This window comes from Balaenoptera borealis (genome assembly GCF_965194805.1).
Source record: "Balaenoptera borealis genome assembly, chromosome: 1".
NCBI lineage: Eukaryota > Metazoa > Chordata > Mammalia > Artiodactyla > Balaenopteridae > Balaenoptera > Balaenoptera borealis.
In genome coordinates, this window is record NC_138860.1 from 103,866,471 (window position 1) to 103,887,865 (window position 21,395).

Sequence of the window (21,395 nt, forward strand, 5' to 3'; positions counted from 1 at the left end):
TTCTTAGCTGTACTGTGTGAGGTTACCAATAAGAGCCAAACTACCAATTTTAGCGGTTTCTTCTCATTCTCCATTTTATTTCACCAATCTAAAAAGCTGAAAGTTGCCTTAACCTGCATCTCAACTTCTTTATATAAAATATTGAAGTCATACTAGTTGTACCGCCAAAATATTTCTTTAATTTGTCCCCTTTTCTTCATTTCCACTACCACCATATTTGTTCAGACTCTTTCCTTTCTCTCTTTGCTTAATAGTGTCTTATCTCCTTGACTCTCTTTCTTACCCTCTTCTGTTAGTTTTGCCCACTGATTGTAGAATTATAGCTTAATACACAACCTTAACTCTTCCATTCCTCTGCTTATACATATCTCATGGTTCCACGCTGTCTTTGGAAACCAAACTCCTTATAAGTTTCTTCAAAATTTGATCCCAATCACTATAGTCTATTTTATTTTTCTTAAGGCCTACATTCTAATTCTACCCAATTTAATGCACTGAATTTCTTGCTTATCATACTGCCACAATCTTTATACTTTGCAGAGAATATACTTTATACTTTTCTTCTTCTTCCAGAAAACCCCATTTTTCCTTTCTCTATTTGAAAAAAATCCTACTCATCCATAGAGATCAAGCTTAAATGTTAAAATCTCTATAAGGTCATCTTTGGACAATTTGCTTCCATTTCATATATTAGTGAAATTTCTCCGCTCTTTGTGCTCGTTGTTATGATTTGCATTTTAGAAATTGCATTGGAATATATTTGGTTGTCTCTTTCATTAGACTGTGAGTTCCTTATGTTACTTTGGTTACATTCACAGCACAGTGCTGTCAATATAATCATTCCATATCTACCTCTTTAAATTTATCATACATCCTGATATTGGAGTAAAGTGTATATAGCATAAATAATACTGAGAACATAGCAATATAATCTTTGGCAGATTGATTAACATTATATTTAATCTGTAGATCATACAAATGTCATTACAATTATTATGGTGGGTATGGATATCTGATAAGGATTTTTTTAAAAAGAAAAATAAGACTTTTCAATAACTATATTTGATATTCATAAAATTATATAGAACATTTTAAGATATCCAGATAAGTTAGTGGTGGTAGCACGAGTAGGAAAAATAGTTGAATAAGACAGAAGTGCTGATTTGAGCATAGATAGAATCTTCAAAATTTTCAGTGCAATGCAATCTATTTATCCAGAACTTCAGTTTCTAAAGTGAATTTTATTTTGGAATATGGATGCATTTTTTAAGATCAATGGTTATTGCATCTGTGAAACCTGAATCATGAGCACATTTAAATTGTTTAAAGTTATTTTTTAGGAGTCAAGCAAACAATGTTATCTGAGATCTTTGGACAGTTGAAATCAATATATTTGTAGGGTACATAATATGCCCAGGAGATATATACTTTAATAGAATATTAGTCAACAATTATCCGGTTACATGTGAAAGAACATAGTAAATTTGATCAAAAAGATCTAATATTTATTCATTTAGCATCAAGAACTGTTTATTTGGCAATTACTACTTACTTCCCTGTATACAATTAAGCTCCACAGAAGATATACCTCTAAAAGACTTAAAATAAGGGAAACAATTTTGAAAAGAAACACGCCAAAGACGAAATAGCACTATAAGACAGTCAGTGATTAAATGCCTAATGATATACAAACAACAAATATTAATTATTCAAGGGCAGGGGAAGAGAAGAGAAATCAGTAAAAGGGTCATGCAGGAGGTGACCCTTGAACTTGGCTTCAAAGAGTATAGAGGATTACAAAATTATTAAGATCTAGAGAATGATACTAGGAAAGAGATAAGGTGTTTAGGGAACATCTGGTCTTACCAAAGTGTGGCACCTTGGGAGAGGGACTAAAGTGTGATGAATTCTTGCTAGGATCCAGGTACTCTGCTATGTATTTACATAATATAATGCTAAAGCAGAAATATAATATGCCATATGATTATTGAAGCTCTAAAATGCCAAGTTGAAGTAATTTGCAGATTTGAAGTTTTTGGAGTAAATGGAGTAAAAAAAAATTAAAGTTTTTGGAACAAACAAATTTAATAAAGTTTTAGGGAAAAAGTTATCATTAGTGTGTAATATATAGCAGAGATGGGAGAGACTCACTGAGCATAAAAGTTCAGTGATCAATGTCACAATATGAGTGAGCCAATGATAGTGCAGTGGGAAGTCAAAGGCCAGTGCAGATGGAGCAAACACTAGGAAGGCAGGGCAGTAGGATTTATTACTAAGATTGGATATGGGCAGTGAGGAAAGATGAAAACTGAATGATGACTTCAAGCTTGTGTCCTTGGGGGAATGACAATTTAGTGACGCCTGGTCAGTTTTACCTGGTCAGGAACAACGACAAACACAAAACACTCTCACACGAAAGCTCAAAGCCTCTTAGTAGTCACAAAAGGTTTTAAAAGGCTTTTATACTTTGCTAATAGAAATGCTCCACAGATGCTGACTGTGAGTTTATTTATTTGGAATTAGAATCTATTCCTACAATAAATTAACATACCCAATTCAGTAAGCATCAACCAATTAAAATTCTTCCTCAGAGTTGTTGGAAAAGGAACCACTAAAAGGAACGACATCATCCACATTTATTAGTTCTTTATGCTATTACTGTAATTGCTGTAAAATATAATAAAGAGGTTCATGATGATGACTCCTGCTCCATAACAAGTGCTAAACGAGCCTCAGTTTACTCCAGTTAAAGCAATTACATGCATGTGAAATTTGATTTTGAAACTTTTTAATTCCAAATTACCAAGATTAAAACAAAAGTTGTTGATTTTCTAGATGTAAACTATAATTTATTCAGAAAATTTGTTCATGTTAATTCTCATTTTTTGAGGTTAAAGACTTAGGGGGATTATCTTGCAATTGATAGTAAAAACAAAGAATAAGGAGTGCTGACTTCTTTGGCAAGAAAGATAACATGTTCTATTTTGCAATGTTGATCAAAGACGTGACATCGAAATATCAGAGGAAAATATCTGGTCAGTTGGTGAGAGACAATGAAATTGTAATGCATAGGGATAAAGGTGTAAGAGTATCCTGTAGAACTCCTGAGTTTGTATCAATCTCATATTAACTTTACCTTAGGGATATTGACCAAGTGTTGGTAAGTGCAGGACTAAAATGCACAAGAACAGAGAGGGATAGAGATTCAGCACTTATGCATACTAAGGAAAAAATATTAAAGTGATGAGTTCTCTAAGGAAAAAATGTAAAGAAAGATGTGGATGGTAAAGGAAGTAGAAAAGGGAAAGGAAATTATTAAGAGTATTTATTCTTTCAACTCATGCTAAGAACTTTATAATTGTTATCTTATTTGATTCTTGCAACCTGGCCCAGTAGATATTATCTTTCCATTTTTAAAGGCGAGGGATCTGAGACTTAGAGAAGGTAAACAACTTGCCCAAGTTCATAGTCCTTTGAAAACGAAACACCACAGCACATTACATAGACCCATTTCCAGACATGTGTATCTCTTACTCTGTAAACATTGGACTAACATTCTCTCTCTCTCCCTCTCTCTCTGTCTCTCTCAGTTGCAGTTTTCCAAGTCCTCTTCATCCTTCTCTATTTTGGTAAAAAATTTGTCAAAAGGAAGAGTTAGAGGAACTAATATTACAGCTAACTAGGCTTTAATATTCCTATATGTGCTCTTTATAATCATTCTTAACTTGAATGAATCAAAGATTAAACTGCTTAAACGGATGTACAAGTTGAATCCTTAATGACCATAAATATTTTCCAGTATATTATTGAATCCTTAACTTTTTTCCTTAGAATACAATTCTTAAGGAGAGTAGTTGTGCTGTCTTTCTGGAATACTAGAGAAATAATAAATTCCCTCATTGCATAGGACGTCAATGAACTAAATCTAAAAGCAGGGTTTTTATCAACAGTTCTTGCTCACAGTGAGATTTGTAAAGTGTGTACATGTCACAGTTATGCATGTCAAACACTATACCCTTTCAATATATTCTGGCCCATACAGAGCAAAATATATTTAATAGTCATCCACCTATACCTGTGTGCATGTATTCATTTATAAATATATTTAACATCTATTCTTTTTATTCATAATCTATTCAGTTGGAAACATAGGCCAGACTGTTTGTATCACGTTGTTATGACAGCGTATAGAAGTGGGTTTATTGAACTCTGATATGTCTAGCTATGATGCCATTGGCTTGTATTTAGAGAAACTATAACGTGTAGAGTTGTATCAACCAAAAGTATCTATTTGAGGATATGGGAGATTTGTATGCAAGGCTCCTATTATGAGTATCCTCAGAAGAAATCTCTTACTAATAATAGCATTAGAAATGTTTCTAGTTTCTTGAGCAGTTAGCTGGGTTTCTTTTTTCTTTTAACTGTTAGGAAAATTAAATTTCTCTTTTTGTTATGGCTTACGGACATAATGGAGTCAAATTTGGGACACAGTAGAGAAGATAACTCCTTGCTTTATGACCGTTTTTGTAACTTTTTGCGTTCAACTCTATACAAAAAGTACATATAATGTACTTTAATATTATCTGCTTTATTTTATTAGAGTTACTTTTTAAAAATGCTGTACAAGACCCATTGCACTGACTTCATAAACCATCAATGGATCATGACCTGCATTTGGGAAAAGCCTTGGTCTCTAGTATGCATATTTAGATTACTAATATTGTTAGTCCTATTTTTTGCCAATAAAAAAGTTACTTGCTTATTTATATTTCTTACCTAACATTTCTTATTTATATTATCTTGTATTTATGTCTTCCCTGTAAGCTGCTGTAAGTCTTTTCTTATGGAAAACTATAATTAAATAAATATCTGAATACGCCAGACAATCTATTAAGCTGGAGTTCTATAGATTCATTAAATGGACATTTCCTGCATAGAGCTTATGGTTTACTGAGGATGATGGATGTGGAATAGATAAAATAACATAGTAAATAATGAGTAATATATTAAAAGATAGAACAAAGAAGTCGAAGTGAAAACAATGTTTTTTCCCTAAAGGAATTATGTTGGAGTTAAAGATATAAGTAAAAATCAATTTGATCTATGAAAAGCAAGTTTTTTATGGGCTAGACTTAGTCTTAAAGTGTTCATCAATGTTTAAGTCCTCTTAGCAAAGAATTGGTATCTCAATGTCATAGTTCTCTGAAGGTCTAGCTACTCGGAGTGAATGTATATTGAGAAACAGTTTTTAGTGCTCCTGGTGAAGACAAACAAAGTAATCCTGACAGGATCCTGTGACTTTGGGCTTCTAAAATCTGGCAGAAACCAAGCGCTCTCTGTATGCATGATGATGTACACAAAAGCTGGTAATAGATGCGCATCAAAGCAGGTCATGTTTTCTCATCTCAGGGGGTTTACTCACTAAGTAGGTGTCTTGATGCACACACGAACGCAGGAAGAAGCAAGGGGCTGAACAGCAAGAGAAGAGGGCAGTGCAGCGTTTTTCTCATATGTTGAACACAAACTGAGTAAACATTTTATATTTATGTTAACACACAGTATATACAAATATATTATGCAAACGAGTTCTCAGATTGCATTTACCACCTATATTTTCATAAAACAAAATCAAGGAAAATGTATTCCCTAAATAATCTCTCCCTTATGCTTTTTCTGATAAAAAAAAAAAAAGTCACCTCGGGGACTTCCCTGGCAGTCCAGTGGTTAAGACTCCGCGCTGCCAATGCAGGGGACATGGATTCGATCCCTGGTTGGGGAACTAAGATCCCACATGCCGCGCGGTGTGGCCAAAAGATAAAATAATAATAATAATAATTTTTAAAAATCCCCTCATTGCCAAAAATTATTTCTCTAAAAATGAGGAGATTTAAAAAAATAAAATAGTGTGCTGGTAAAGGCCCTCTATCCCTACAACCACATTTCTTCCCCTTCCCCAGGAGTGGGAGTTAATATGGAGAACGTATATGGGGAGGGGGCAGACACATAGCTGCTAAAAGGTAAAAGTCCAAGATTTCACAGCTGTGCAACGTATCAGTCTTTATTCCTTTCCTATGACTCCTATTTCATGATTGTCCCCTGATGATTCTCTCTTTTCCTCTTTATGTGCTATTATTCTTCCTGTTGTTGTCTCTCCTTTAGGATTTTATATGCCCTTCTTATCATAATTCCTATTTCTTCTAATTTTTTTTCCACTTCCCATTCCAGAGAACCTTCTTTTCACTGGCTTTTTATTTATTTCTCAAACAAGGAACTGGACAAGTTTTTAGAAGGATTACACTTACTAACTGGGTCATATGCTATTCTTTTTAAAGTTAAAGCACACTTTTCTCTATTGGAATCTGGTTAGACCTCAGGGGGCTATTATGACATCCAATCAGGATGAATCCTGTAGAGAGATGGTGGTGGGATCAGTGACCAAAGACTGAGATATTGTAGGACTTTAACTTAATCATTCAGACTTTATGTTTTAAACTCTGGTCATGCTTGATATTTTATCTGAATTTTCAGCTTACCTGATCTCAAATACATGTAATCTGCAGAGTGAGAATTACGTCAAACTAGTTTTGCCACGAAGGTCAACTTGGCTTTACAAAGAGAGGGGCAGACTTTTTTCTTTTTTTGCTTTCTACTTGTATAGCTCTGTTCATAAGAACTTGTGTTTATGTTTCTTTTCCTCTCTCTAGTGGGCTGCCTTCTAATTGAAAGCTGATGAGATGATTTCTGTGTTTACCCCTTTCCTTTACTTTACAAATGCTTCTCAGAATATGAAACACCCAGTGAACATAACAGAAAATATTTATCTGGAGTTCTCCTGTGTGTGAAGAGTTAGAGAAATAACCACTATTCTCATTGCTTCAAGGAAATAAACTGATGCTATTGACTTGTGTTTTATTACCATTGCAAGGTTTAGGGAAAAGGGCTGCAGAAGAGGATAAAGCTAACATAAACTTAAAGAGAGGTCACTAATTATAAAAATGTAAATTCCTCTCTTTTAAAAATAAGTAAATGTCCAACCTTCAGTTGAAAATAAGTGACCTATAGTGGTTGCTGTTTAGTATTAAAATAACAGAATACTTCATGATATTATGGTTGTTATAATTCCTGTAATTCCATACATACCTTTAGAAAACTTTTAATTTACCATGTGTCCATTGCTATTTAAATCACAAATTGGGGAAATATTTTTATAGGTTTTAGCCTCTTTTTCTCTGAGTTCTTTCCAGTTAAACACTTTTGATGGTAAAATATTTATCATTGCTATAGAGATGAGTATGTAAACAGTTCAAATTAGGATTAAAAATTCTGTTTTGTGGGAAAAGCTCTACTCTTAACAGTATGGCCTTAGATATACCATACACATTCTAGATCTTAATTTTCTCTCCTATAAATTTTCACTTCTGCAGTCATTTGACATTGCATATCTACTTTTAAAGTATGTAGCTGTTCATGTACAGTACTCCAACATCTGTTGCATTCATACTTTAGGACAGACTTTAGATGTATCAACACATTAATATCAGAAAAAAACAGAGGGCAAATTATTTCTGTTCCTATATTGTTGGAGAGAAAATAGAGCCAAATAGAAGTTAATCAGTTTGTTCAAGATGGGAAAGCTAGTGGTTTCAGTGCTGAGAAGGAAAAGATCACACATACAGTTGACACATTTACGTAGGGCTTGCTATGTGCCAGTAAGTACTTGGAGGGCTGAAGATCAATTTAAAAAACAAGCAAAAACTTTACCTTTGTGAGCCTGTTATTATCCATTTAACCTATGTTTAAACCCAAACATGTTCATCTTAGATGTAATTGTTCACTTATCTGACAAATATAAAGCCCTCTGTTCTTCACTATAACCAATTATAGGACAATGCAATAAATTCTATAACTATAACTGTCTAGCCTTTACGGAAAAAAAATGCATTTGCAGTGTGAGCTTCTTAAGGGCTGATACCTGCCATAATACATTTTGTATTTCCAGTCAATGTCACAAGAGAGTAGAGTCTCACTATATTTTTGTTAAATGTGTAAATGGGTTCTCTTTTTAATATTGGGTTTAAATTTTCATTTTTAATGGAATTTCCTCAATGATTCAATTGGGATTAAAGGATTCATAAGGCTTACTCTTAAAAGTTGACCTGGAAATATTTAAATAAGATCTGTATGTTGATAACAGCATGTGCTTAATCAGTAGGTATCATCAGAGATTTTCACTTTTCATTTATAGATGTATAAAATAAAATCACTGCAGAGCATGCTGTTATCAAAAATATCTAGACTGTATGAATGTCAGAGAATGACTGTTTGGACAAAGGAGATAAACATTGCCATTAATTCTTTTAAGTTTTCTCATTTTAGAAAGTGTTCAACCAATATGAGCTTGTTCTGGTAGAAGTGGTCTTAAATGGCTTCTATTTCTTCTACTTATTAAAATTTAGCATAATATGTGTGAATTATAGTGGTACAAACAATCAGGGAATTTTTTCTTCACCATTTATGAAGTACTCTGTATTGCAGGAAGAAACTTTGTGTGAATCAGGGCACGTGAGCTAGACACTGCGCCTTATGGCCGCCTTTACCTGAAAAGTAAATAAGTCGTACAGGAATTAAATTATATTGCATTTGTAAAGTACTTAGCACAATAGTTGTTTAGTAGTCTCAATAGTTGGAAAATAATAAATTTTCTTAATATACACATCTGCTTTCTAGTGAATATCCTCTTTTACCATTCTGGTCTCACAGCTGTCAAGCTCAACACAGTCTAAAGTGATATCTTCCTCAGGTAGTCTTTGAAAAGTTGCGGTTTAAATTTAAAACAGGATCAAAGAGAAAGGTTTCAGGACCTGACATATCAAAATTGCATCTCTTTTTGTATCATCAGTTACAAATAAAATATTTCAGCACTTAAATTGGACGCTTAGTTTAGATTTGATAACACTAATGGGTAGTGATGCTTTGTGAGATTTTACAAGTAAAATGTTAAACTGAAAATGTAATACACCCACACTTGTATGCACACTGATCCTCAAGAAATCAGATTTTCAGATAAGTAGAGATTTATCTTTAGGGATGATAGAGTTTACCTGAATAAAACAGAATCACCCTAGTCACACTGTATATTGTTTTCTGTTTATACTTATACCAAAAAAGAGTGCTTTCATTACTGAACTTTTTCTTTCTCTCTTTTCTGTAATTCAGAATTCTTTGCATTCCTCTCAATTTCAGGGTCCTTGCTCTCCTTCCTCTCCTCCTTTTAATCCTGTCTTCCTCCTCCATTCTCTCTCTTTCTCTCTCACATTGTCCATCTTCGTCCCTCCCCTGCCCTCCTCCTCATCCTCCAGGCTTCCTTTGTTTCTTTGCTGTCTCTGGTAAGTAGAGACAAATCTTTGCATTCCTTCAACTTTTAGGGCTGCATTTCTTGAATGCACTCAGAGCACTCTATTCTCATTTTTAATTTCTGCATTGGCCTCTGGAATCATTCATCCAAAGTCTGCCATCTGGTTAACAGTCACACCACTTGTGGTTGACTCTTTTGCATAAAATATTTTAATATTATTAAATTAAAAATAACATTTTGACAGATGTTTATTATTTAAAAAATACTAACTGAAGTTTTCCTTTGTAATCTGTTCTTCTTTAGTATTTGAATTATGATTGGTAAAAATTTATTTTTCACACAACTCTTAATTAATTATTATCCATCTGAACAACAATTCCTGAGTTTGTTTTTAAAATATATACTCATTATAGCTCAAAAACACCACTTTTGGTTTATATCAAGTTCAAGTGTCGTGATTTCTTTAACCATATTTTTGGTAAAGTTTCTTCAGATTATTTCCATCTCCTATCTCCTAGGTTTAAGATACCCTATAATTAAAACAACCATAACCGTGGTTCAATTAGTCCTAAAACAAAGAAAATGAGAAATAAAATCACTTTTCTAATGTGACTCTTAAGTTGTTCACAATAATCTCAAATCTATAGCCTATGCATTCATATTAATTGCTTTAATATTCAGACACCTCACAAAATAAAAAAGCACTCTATGTAGCTTGTGAATTTAGCCAGAAAAATAATGTCAAGAAATTACATAGTGAATATTCTTGTAATCCTCTGTAATCAAGGAATAGTTCAATAAAATTGAATAGGTACTACATTTAAAGAAATTCCAACTCAATAGCCCCTGGGAGTCATTGATGTCTTCATTAGAGAGAAGCAATGGTTGGCTTTGTGGAGAAAACACAGGGAGGAGTCCAAGCTCAGGGTTGCTCTTGACTAGTTCCCTGATTATGGGAAAGATAGTTAACTTCTTTGAGCCACAGGTTCCTCATCTTTAAGACTGTCATGCTACAGCTGCACCAAAAACGCAACGGAATCTTTGTGAGAATAAAATGACAAAATGAATATGAAATTGATTTTTAAATTGTAAAGCACTACATCAGTACAAATTGTTGTCATTATCATTGTTCTTATGTTCATATGTAGTTAGTTCTCTAGCTAATAAAAATAGAAATTAGAACAAAGTCAATAATTCATATTTGTATAATAAAATGACTTCTAATTACATAGGGAGAGTAATATTAGAAAATAAATGTGACAGTACTGTATTTTCCAGCTTTTATAAATCATTTCTTTGAGTTTTAAAATGATGATGTTATTATTTAAACTTCTTAATTATTAAGGAAAGCTGCTAATAATCATATTTTCTAATATTTCACATTAGTTCAATCCTGAAAGAAAATGATAAATTATAACTTAGCCACCCATCTAGGAATCTAATGCAAAGACAATATTCTTATTATCTTTCAATAAATAAAATTGGAAATGGTAAATAGGTTATCTTTGACCTTTACATGACTTAGTAAATCTACATTTGCATTTCTTTTATTCTTGCTTTAAATAATGTTTTCTTAAATTGTTGATAGAGGTAATTAATATGAAGGCAGTATCTACACTTTTTAAAATTTTACATATTAGGTATTTTTAAAGCAAACTAATTGAAAATATATAGCCTCTATTTTGAAACTCAATTGGACATACCTAGTCAAATGTGAATTATCTGGTTAGTGTTCATAATAAAACCCAATGGTCCCTACAGGATTCTAAGATGAATTTAAGGACTTATTTTCAGGAAAATGTCCAAGCTCTGGGATAGTGATTATTGAACTTTATTATGTAAAAAATTATATTTGTACCTCAAGGCAATGACAATTTCTGAACTCATTTTTAGGACTTTGAAATTGTGATTCAGCAAGTTTGAGGTGAAGTCCAGAAATGACTTAGAAAAATGCTAGTCTAGACAGTGTATCCTGCCAACCCAGAGTAATACAGGGAGAAAATTGTATAGGAAGGTACTGTTGGGTTTATGTCTTATAAAGCATTGTGAACAATTGTGAACACTTCAATGAAAAAAGAAAACATCTGTGAAATATTAAAGATATATAATTTTGAAATATTTTTCTTCTTATCAGGATGTCTTAACTTTAGTATCTGTGCTTAATATTGGGGCTAGAATTTAATCTTTTAAATTGTGAGTACTGTTCCCGTCTGAGATCTTAAAATTGTCTAAAAGTGACTTTTATGTTATGTAAACTGTAAGATTTCACAGCTAAATAAGTGATTCTTAAGTGTAACTTTTTCCATCATTAATAACAAAATACCTTTTCTCCCCTGTGCTAGGGCTCACCAGGAGAACGTGGCTCAGCAGGAACAGCTGGCCCAATTGGTTTGCCAGGGCGACCAGGACCGCAGGGTCCTCCTGGTCCAGCTGGAGAGAAAGGTGCTCCTGTAAGTCATTTCACGGAGGAATATATTATACTGTCATCCTGCCCAAGTTATTACTTTGTATTCAAGGATATTAGCTCTTCATAGTCCACTGCATTCTTTCTGCCTATGTGCCTGGCATATAAACACACTTCTTTTTATATTTGTAATACAGAAAATTTCAAATTCATTAAATGAGATGACATTTTTCCACATTTTATGAAACCCTAATATCTGTGAGGGAGTTGGATATTATTAATGTGAAAGGCTTCTGATTTTGTTCCTTTTAAAAGATAAAATTGGACTTTTGATTAAAACCATACTTTGCTGCTTTATATTAGAAAAGGGTTCGCTTTTCACTCCTCTTGTAGTACAACTTAATTTCCAATCACTTTCATGGTCTGTAAGTGAAACGCATAGAAACAGGCTTCACTTCTCATGTGATTTGAGTTTTGATCTACAGCGAAAGAGGTGGAAAACATCTGGTCAATTATTTTATCTTATATTTATTTAATAATTATGGATATATTCTGTCCATTAGGTTTGTTTCATCATCAAGATTTCTCCCCTAATTTTGTTCCTGTTTTTGACTTAATCATATTAATTTTCTAAAACGACTAAAGCATTCTCTCATCCTCCAAGGCTAAAACACAAACTTGTTCAGTAAATATATATAAAAATTGCTGACCGTTGTATGCAAAAAATACGAGTTCAGTACTTTTGTGTATATGTAAGCTTTGACATATATTATCCAGTTTAAACCTATAATTTTCAAAATACCTTTTAATTACTAAGGCCTTAGTTTTAGCAAGATGAGTCAGATTTAGGAAGTTGCTTTCATTGTCCATTGACATTACTGTTTGTGATCTTGTTTAAGTATTTCCAAATTAAAGTGACTGTTTTTCTGTAATCTACTACCTTTTAGACACATTTAGAATATTAGAATAGGACCATATCACCTGTGGTTAGAATTTTTTGGTGACAGAGAAAGCATTTTTAATTGCTGAGAAGTTTTTAAAGCAATATATTTCCAGCTTAGTAAATTTGTTGAAAAATTAGACATTATTTTCTGACATGTTAAAAGACAACTATAAAAAATTGTTCTTTGGCTCCTTCTTACAATTTCTATAATTTCCAACCAATCTCAGGCACTAAAGATTTGTCCATAAAACTTTTATAGTGTACTGTGCACTGGGAGGGCCCTTTCATACAAGTTCATTCAAAAAGCCAGGGCACCCGTATATTGGCACAACACAATGAAGAATGTATACAGAGAAAACAGATATGCATTGCTTTGTATACCAATTGAGAATATACTTATTAGAGAAGCCAAGAATCCTCTGAAGATAATAAGTTGAAGGCTGGGTTTTAAATACCTTGACTTTATGAAGAAAAAGTAAAATATTGAAACAAAGACAAGAATATGGAAAAGTATTGAAAATGATAATAAATTACTTTGATGATATAGAGAAGAAATTATTGACAGAAGCTCTTTTCAGAGATAAGATTTGGCCCGGGTTTTGTTGGTGATTGGTGGTATTATGAGGAGGGAGGGAAAGGAGAATGTTCTGCCCACCCGTTCTCTCTGTTATTCACACCACCAACAAAAACTCCAAGGTGTTCGTTCCACTGTTCTTTTATTCAACAAATAGTTATTGAGAGCAACTAAGTGCTGGACACAGTATTAGGTAGTACTTTTGAAGAAGTTATCTATCTAGGGATGGTAGCATCAAATGGTTATAGAAGTGCTGGGTGAAAATACCCATAGTCCTCCATGCAGAGGTTTAGTAAAAACTGATGGAGACGTTGGCTAAGATGTTAAGCAAAGTCTTTTACCTCTTCCTAAACCCAAATATAAATATGATATAGTGGTATAGATTCCACACAGACCAGGATCAGAAGAAATAAACAGCAGGTGATTCCTGGCTAGAGATTATGTGTACTGTAATGAAGGCACAGAAGAATTAATCTGTCTTATTTACAGATACTCTCATATAAAAGGATTGATTTTTGGAGTTCAGTCTCTCAAGGAAATCCAAATTAAGGAGAAATATCTGAATCAGCTCATGTGTTCAAAATAGTGACACTGTGAATAGCACAGCACATTTTATGAGTGGAGATAGGTTTGAGACATTGCAATATTTAATTTGAAGGAAATAAAAGGTCTCCAGTGTGACATCAGAGGTATGTGTTAAGTGATAATTATGGCATAGTTTTGAAAAATACAATAAAATCCTATGGAACCCAATGAAGTAATAAACTTGTTAACTTTGTTTTATAGACATTTTGTTATGTTTGTTGTCACTAAGCAATTAACTAACTAGCCTTAAATGGCTACTCTGGGCCACAGGCCAGCGAGGTACAATGGAAAACAAAATCAGACAGCTTCTGCCCTCACACAATTTATTGTCTGATGGGGCATTAGATCATAAGCAAAGAATCACTAAGTACCTGTATAATTACAAACTCTGGCTAATGATATAAGGAAATGTACTGGTGTATGTCACCTTATAACAGAGGGACCTAAGCTGGAATCAGAGCCTTTCATTGGGTAGGACATTGATGATGGAATGTAAAAGATGAGGAGGAATTAACTAAGTGGAGGGTCCTCTTAGGGGCATTCCAAGCTAAGTGAACAACATGTGCTCAGGCCAAGGGACAGAAAGGGTATGGCATCAAGTTTAACTTAAAAAGATCTACAGGGGTTGAAATATAGAGAGCAAGGGCAAGGGAGGCTAGATGCTGGTCCATAGGTAGTAGGAGCCCGGTAATGGTAGACCACACTAGCAGCTTGGTCTTTATCTTAGGAATGGTGAACAAGTAAATTGACTATAAAGAATGTTGGTAAGATGATTGTCTCTCTAATTACAGCACAGGGGAAGTAAGAATAGATGTGAGATAAGAAGGAAATATTTCAATAGTTGAGAGGAAGTCTACTAGTATTTTGGGGTAAGATGTTAATGGTGGAGATAAAGAGAAGTAAATATATTCAAGAGATAAAACTTAGTCATCGTAAAGGGACAGGAGGTGGTGAGGGACAGAGGGGTGGGGAGCAGGAAAATGTAAATGCAGGCACTAATGACATGGATTCCCAGCTTGTGTAATGGGAGAAAAGATAGAACCACCAGGGAGACGCAAGAGGGAAGAGATATGGGAACATATGTATATGTATAACTGATTCACTTTGTTATAAAGCAGAAACTAACACACCATTGTAAAGCAATTATACTCCAATAAAGATTAAAAAAAAAAAAAAGAACCACCAACTGCAATCAGGAATAACTTTGTGCAGAACTGATGAAGTCTTGACTTTTAGGAAATCATTTATTTAAGCTCTGAAAGGATTTTTGCCATCTTTATTATCAAGCCTATACTTTTTAAACTACACAATATAGTTAAATTTTAAAAGAGGAAAATAATGTCATTGTCAAAAAGTAAACAAAAATTTTTTAAAAGCTAACAGCCATGTCATTTTGAATCAGTAAAAGCAGCAATGAAACAAAATATCAAAATCTAGAAAAATTCATGAAACATTGTTAAAAAATAGAAAAAGTCTACACAGAAAGCATATTATAAAGTTGGGTATACGAGCAAATGCCTTTTATGGTTTTTGAGGCCTGATAGGCACTGCCCAGCTATTTCAGTAGCAGCACAGAAAAAGAGTAAAGGGTCAGTGAGTTTTCACAAACATCGAGCATCTGATTTATCAATGTATAATGCTTGATTTCAAAATGTGTGATTGAAAGAAAAATTCCAAGTTGAGTCTTAATTGTTTTTGTGACCCATAACTTGAGATTCATAAATTGTTAACAGTGTTAGTATTCTTAGTCACGAAAGAATGTAGAGATCTTTTGTGTTATCATTTGCTACTAGGAAATAGCAATATATTGGGAAAATATATTTTGGGGGAAAATCAAAGCAATTTCCTTGTCAAATATGGAAGCCAGAGTATGACTGTTGTAGCTGTACTTAAAAATTGTAACAATAGCTAATTTATAGGTTTCTTACAGCAAAGTAATGACCTGCTGGATTTTCAATGCAGGGAGAAAAGGGTCCCCAAGGCCCCGCAGGCAGAGATGGAGTACAAGGCCCTGTGGGTCTCCCAGGGCCTGCTGGGCCTGCTGGCTCCCCTGGAGAAGATGGAGACAAGGTGAGTGCTCTTTATTCATATTAGTGCATCCTGTGAAAAATAAATTTTTTCTTAAGAATCCTGGATATAATCTCTTTTAAGATTAGATGTCAAATCTAAAGATATCTTTTCCAAAGTTTCAATACAGCTTCCTTGTGCTCACAAGTTTTATTTTAGAGGTTGGGAATTATCGTTATCCCATGAAATAGTATGTAGGATATAAACAAGACAAGAACAATGGGAGTGAGAAAAAATAACAGATGCCAAAGTTGCTTATCTATTTTTAAATATATATGTTTCTGAAATAAACGTGAAATTAATTAATTACTTGTATACATTTAGCTGTGGTGTCTTGGATATTGCAGAATTAAAAGTTAAGAATGAGCTGCATACATATTTGATAATCCTATACTTCCCTATTTTTTACTAATGTGTTAGTAAACATCCTAAGCTCTTGATTTTGAATGTATAGCTGTGTTGTTGTGTTTGAACTGAATATTTTCTAATATTATTGTGAAATTATATAACAAAATTTGTTAACCAGTGCTCTGATAATGTGCAACATTTTAGCAGTTGGAAAACTAGGAGAAAAAATAACTGATTTTTGATTAATGTGTAATTATATTTTTATATAAATTAATGTATTTTCATTATTAGTTTATACTGGTAATATTTCAGACAAAATTGATTTTGTGAATTAAAAATCCAGCTGCAGTATTCCTCAAAGTTCAGTTGACTTTTGTTTGTCTATATACTAATCAATATTAGAAATCAATATTAGTCAATACTAGAAAGTGAGAAGCAGGCTTTTCCAATTTAAACTGTGACATTAAATGTTAGCACATAATTATGTTAAAGTAAAATTTAATCATACAATGATAGTAATGACAATGCAATGGCAGGTATGGCATATTAGAGATAAACTTTAACTCAAATCCTTCAAATACAGGGTGAAATCGGTGAACCAGGACAAAAAGGCAGCAAGGGTGACAAAGGAGAAAATGTAAGTTTCCTACTTCTTATTGAGGGGGCATTATTCATTTAACTCCTTTTGGTGTTAACCATGGATATTTTTTCATATTACTATTCCCTTACCTCTCCGAAGATTATAATATTACTACTATATTACCTCTGTGGGAACTATTCAGTTTGAGATTCAGTCAATTTTAATAAAACCTCTTTTCAAATCATGTGTTAAGAAATGCAATAATTCCAACCCTAAAAGCCATAGAATGAGACTAAATCATCAGCAATTTTACCCTCCATTGTTTTTGCATCATTAGTTCAAATACCATATGGTTTAAAGACAAATGATATCTTAAAGTTGTTATGAAAAGGATTTTTGACCTAGTGGAAACCTGACAGGGCCTCAGGTACCCCAGTGGTTCCTGAACCACACCTCCAGAACCTATGCTTTAAGCACTCTTCCCACTGTGTGGCAGTTTTAAGAAAAAGAACAATCCAATCCAATGACTCTTTAGCGTCTGGATCTTTTATAGTTCCTGATCAGTTATTTATGTTGAAAAAAAGGACAGTTAAGAAGTAATATTTATGTATGTAAGACTCATAAAGCTATTGAAATCTACTGCTCAAAATAAGGAGTTCCAGTATACTTAATATATAATACTGAGTTTGCATGTGTTTACATATAAAGAAAATTCTGAGGTTTCATATATCACTACTCTCTGTCATATAGAATTCCCCACATCCTATTTTTCATTTAGAAGATAGCATATGGATGCTTTTTTCATGTGCTCTTTCTGACACATACATAACTCATTAAAGAAATCTGGTATTTTGAAAATTTTCAAGTGTGAAACTTCAACATGATTTATATTAGCATAGAAATCCATTTTTAAATATCCACAACATTATAGTTGAGAATGCTTTCAATAACTGCCAATTTAAAATTGATTGCAAGTAGGCAAGTCTGAGTCTCAAGGAGTAAAATAAATAATGGTTGACTGCACTGAATGCAAAAACCTTTTATTTTTTTTCCCCAAGAAATGTAGAGATGCTTAATAGATATTGATCAACCAAATGTTCTGCACTACATAGCTCAGGCTCCTCTGGCTTCAGTTTCAAAATTACAGATTTTTATCTCACCGCAGGGTCCTCCTGGTCCCCCAGGTCTTCAGGGTCCAGTTGGTGCCCCTGGAATTGCTGTAAGTATTCCTCTTTGTTCAGCAAATCTAAATCCTTACCGTTCTCTGATCAGATTTATGAACTGTCACATAACCAGTCGATTTCATGTGGTAATAAGTTTGTATGCTTAACATTAAATCAAGTTTAAATTATCTAATGTAGCTAACCAAGCTGATCTTTATAAACAAAAAACACTGTGACTTCATTTGAAGATAGATAATAACCAGTTGAGAAGTACTTACTTCGTAGACAATTCTGAACATTATTTTCCCTTTTTAAATAGCTTTTACTTCACTTGATATACGTGAGAAAATCAAAATCAGTCATATTCCAGAATCAAATAATGTAAGCAAAACAAACAATGGTATATTTGCAGCAGATAATGGAAATGTAACTTACTTTTTACTTGGTTACTTATAAAGAGACTGATTAAATTAGAAATGGCTATATTTTTATGATGACTTGTAGCAGAATCATGATTCTTCCAGTTTGTGATCATTTTTATCGGTCTTTTCTAGGGAGGTGATGGTGAGCCAGGTCCCAGAGGTCAGCAGGGGATGTTTGGACAAAAAGGTGATGAAGGTGCCAGAGGTTTCCCAGGACCTCCGGGTCCCATAGGTCTTCAGGTAAGATGTTCTCTGAGTTGCACACCCTTGTCATTCCCACTTACTTTTCACACCAGGTTTTCTGGAAGTTGTAAAACAAAACAGCTTTCCTTCTTTCTATCTGGGAACTAGGGTACAAAGTTTAAGTATAATGACTGTTTTACTTAAATGTGTATCTGAACTTTAACTGCTTTTAATCAATTATTATTCATTTTTCTGAAGCTGCATCTGCCCTGGTTTCTGTTTCTGGAGTTTATTTAGCCCCACCATAGGTATAACACCCCTTTTCTTCATCCTCATTGTATTTGGAAAATGAATGACAACCTTCTTTAAGTGTGACAGTTAGAAGCAAGACGTTAGAAGTGTTCTTTCACACGTCTCACAGCAAGAAAATTAGTACTCCAGATGGCTAGCAAAAACTAAAAGCCTTTTGAGAAATAGCAAACTGTCCATCGCAACTATTAACCGAAACTGCCAACAAGAAATGTTAAACAATAATAGGCAAAAGAAACAAATTAACAGTAAATTGGTCATTTAAAATAACTTCTTAAATTTAGAATTATAATTTGTATTTTATGAAACACTTTCAGGGGAGGAAATATTAAATTGTAAAACATTGTAGGCTAAAAAATTTTCATTCAAATATGGCTTACAACTGGGTTCTTAGGCAAAACATTGCGTAGTAGACATCTGTTCTGAGTTGTTTTTCCACTCTTCCACGTGATGTTAACTGCTTCCTACAAACTTTGGAAACGTCTGACTTTCTTCTCCCACTTGCTTATTCAATACCTACCTAGTGATCCTCTAAAAGATTATAAAATTTTGTTTTAAATGCTATTTGGGTGCCATGTGAATATTAGTTATGCCACATTAGCAATTTTAGAAATGATTAAATTAAATCATCTAGTTCATTGTACTCAAAATTTTGTGAAGTTGTGGAAAAGTAAGTAAAAGTTGAATTTGTATAAATTTAATTTTTATCTCTATTTTCATAAGTAAAGTCATAGAATATTGGTTTTTAATATTAACTAGCTTATTGTATATATACAAATTATACTGTAAAAATATAATTATATTATCATAACAATTATTGTTATAACACTCAATGGATGTCTACCAGTGAACAGGATGTTACAATTTTCTACTTTTTTTAATGCCAAAATAATTATTTTTCAACTTGGAAAATGTAAAAACTTCATTTCGTATTTGTGTTTAGCCCTTTTATACTTGTTAGACAATAATAAATAAGCAATCCTGGGTAGTATATATCAGTATGTATGAGAAGTACACATATTTGAAAACAACAAGGCATTAAAAATTAGATTGCCAATGGATATATTACCACTCATTTTCTGCTTTTTCAGTTAACTGATTATTCTGAATTCTATAAGGTTGTAATTTAGAAATTTAGTTATCATGATTAAAAAAGATGCCTTGTAGCTTATATTTACAAGATATTATATTAAAAAAGTCTTCATTCCCACAGAGTAAGAAATGTCCTCTTTGATAAGGATGAGTCAATAAATCAGTTCCCTGAAAAATTGATTATATTTTTCCCACAACTACCTCTTTAAATCAGGAATCTGAAAAGATGCTAATGTAATTAACATGTTCACAATCACATCTGCATCCTTTAATTGAGTCTTCATGGCAGAATAGATATTAGCAATTATAATAGACAAAAATAATAATAATCTAATATTCTGTTTAAATGACTTGAATTTTCATTTCTATGTTTACTATTTGTCTGCATATGAAGGAGACATATAGAATGAGAGTTCTTGGCCTGAATTCATTTTTTTATTTCATCACTTATGTAGTAAATGATTTTAAATTGACAGACCTTAAAAGAGTCTCTCCATGCATAAATTACTCCCTAGGAAAGAGGTAGGACATGTGAAAACTGATTAACACTGGAGTGCAATTTTGCACGTTTAGTTCCTGCAACAAGAGAATTTGACTCATTATGTTTCTATTAATTTTAATAAGAAGAACATTCTGTCTTAACTCGAACTATAATCAAACTTCATAAAAAAATAAATATTTAAATATTTTTCTATTGGAAGGTTTCTATTGAACTAATATTAGGAATAATCATATGTGCAAATAAAAGATGGAAATGCAGACTGGGCTTGTTATAGAAATAAAAGACAACTATGAGCGAATATTTATATTCCATTCAATTTGGGGATGCACTCTGTACTAAATCAGATGCACTCTGTACTAAAAGTGGTGGAAACCTGTACAGAAGATAAGGAATGTGATTGTTAATTTATACAGTGTTTATAAGAACTTACTTATGTTTAAGCTGTAATGCTTACTACTTAAGGAAATGGACTTAAACTGAAATGTTTATTTGATCTGTGTTAAAAATCTACTTGTCTGTTAAGAATTTGAGTTCATGTGCTCCATCAATGAATTAGAATCTCTTAGGTTGTGGATCTTGGAAACTAAAATTTTAGGGATCTCTTTCAAACAATTTTTAAGCAGGCTAAAATCAGAAACACTACCTGGCTCTTTCCTCCGAGGAAACTTACTAGGAACTTCTCTAGTAATTCTAGAAGCTAGCATCAGATGACGATAACTATTTGGGAAGTACATACGATAGGCTATTTTCCTAGACATCTGACTGATATATGAGAAAAAACAAATGACATTCTGGTATATGTTGTTCATTATAAATCAGTAATTAAGATTTCCTCATAAAAATGAATATATGGAACATTAAAAAATGT

At 32.9% G+C, this 21,395-nt stretch overlaps 1 protein-coding gene across 1 annotated transcript in view; it reads left to right on the top strand.

Annotated features, from left to right (window-relative positions):
- Positions 1-21,395, top strand: part of COL11A1 (collagen type XI alpha 1 chain) — a 208,477-nt gene that overhangs the window by 142,386 nt on the left and 44,696 nt on the right. The window contains exons 42-46 of the mRNA XM_082382788.1: positions 11,698-11,805; positions 15,824-15,931; positions 16,860-16,913; positions 18,022-18,075; positions 18,574-18,681. Coding sequence (XP_082238914.1) covers positions 11,698-11,805; positions 15,824-15,931; positions 16,860-16,913; positions 18,022-18,075; positions 18,574-18,681 — 432 coding nt within the window. The remainder of the gene's footprint in view (positions 1-11,697; positions 11,806-15,823; positions 15,932-16,859; positions 16,914-18,021; positions 18,076-18,573; positions 18,682-21,395) is intronic.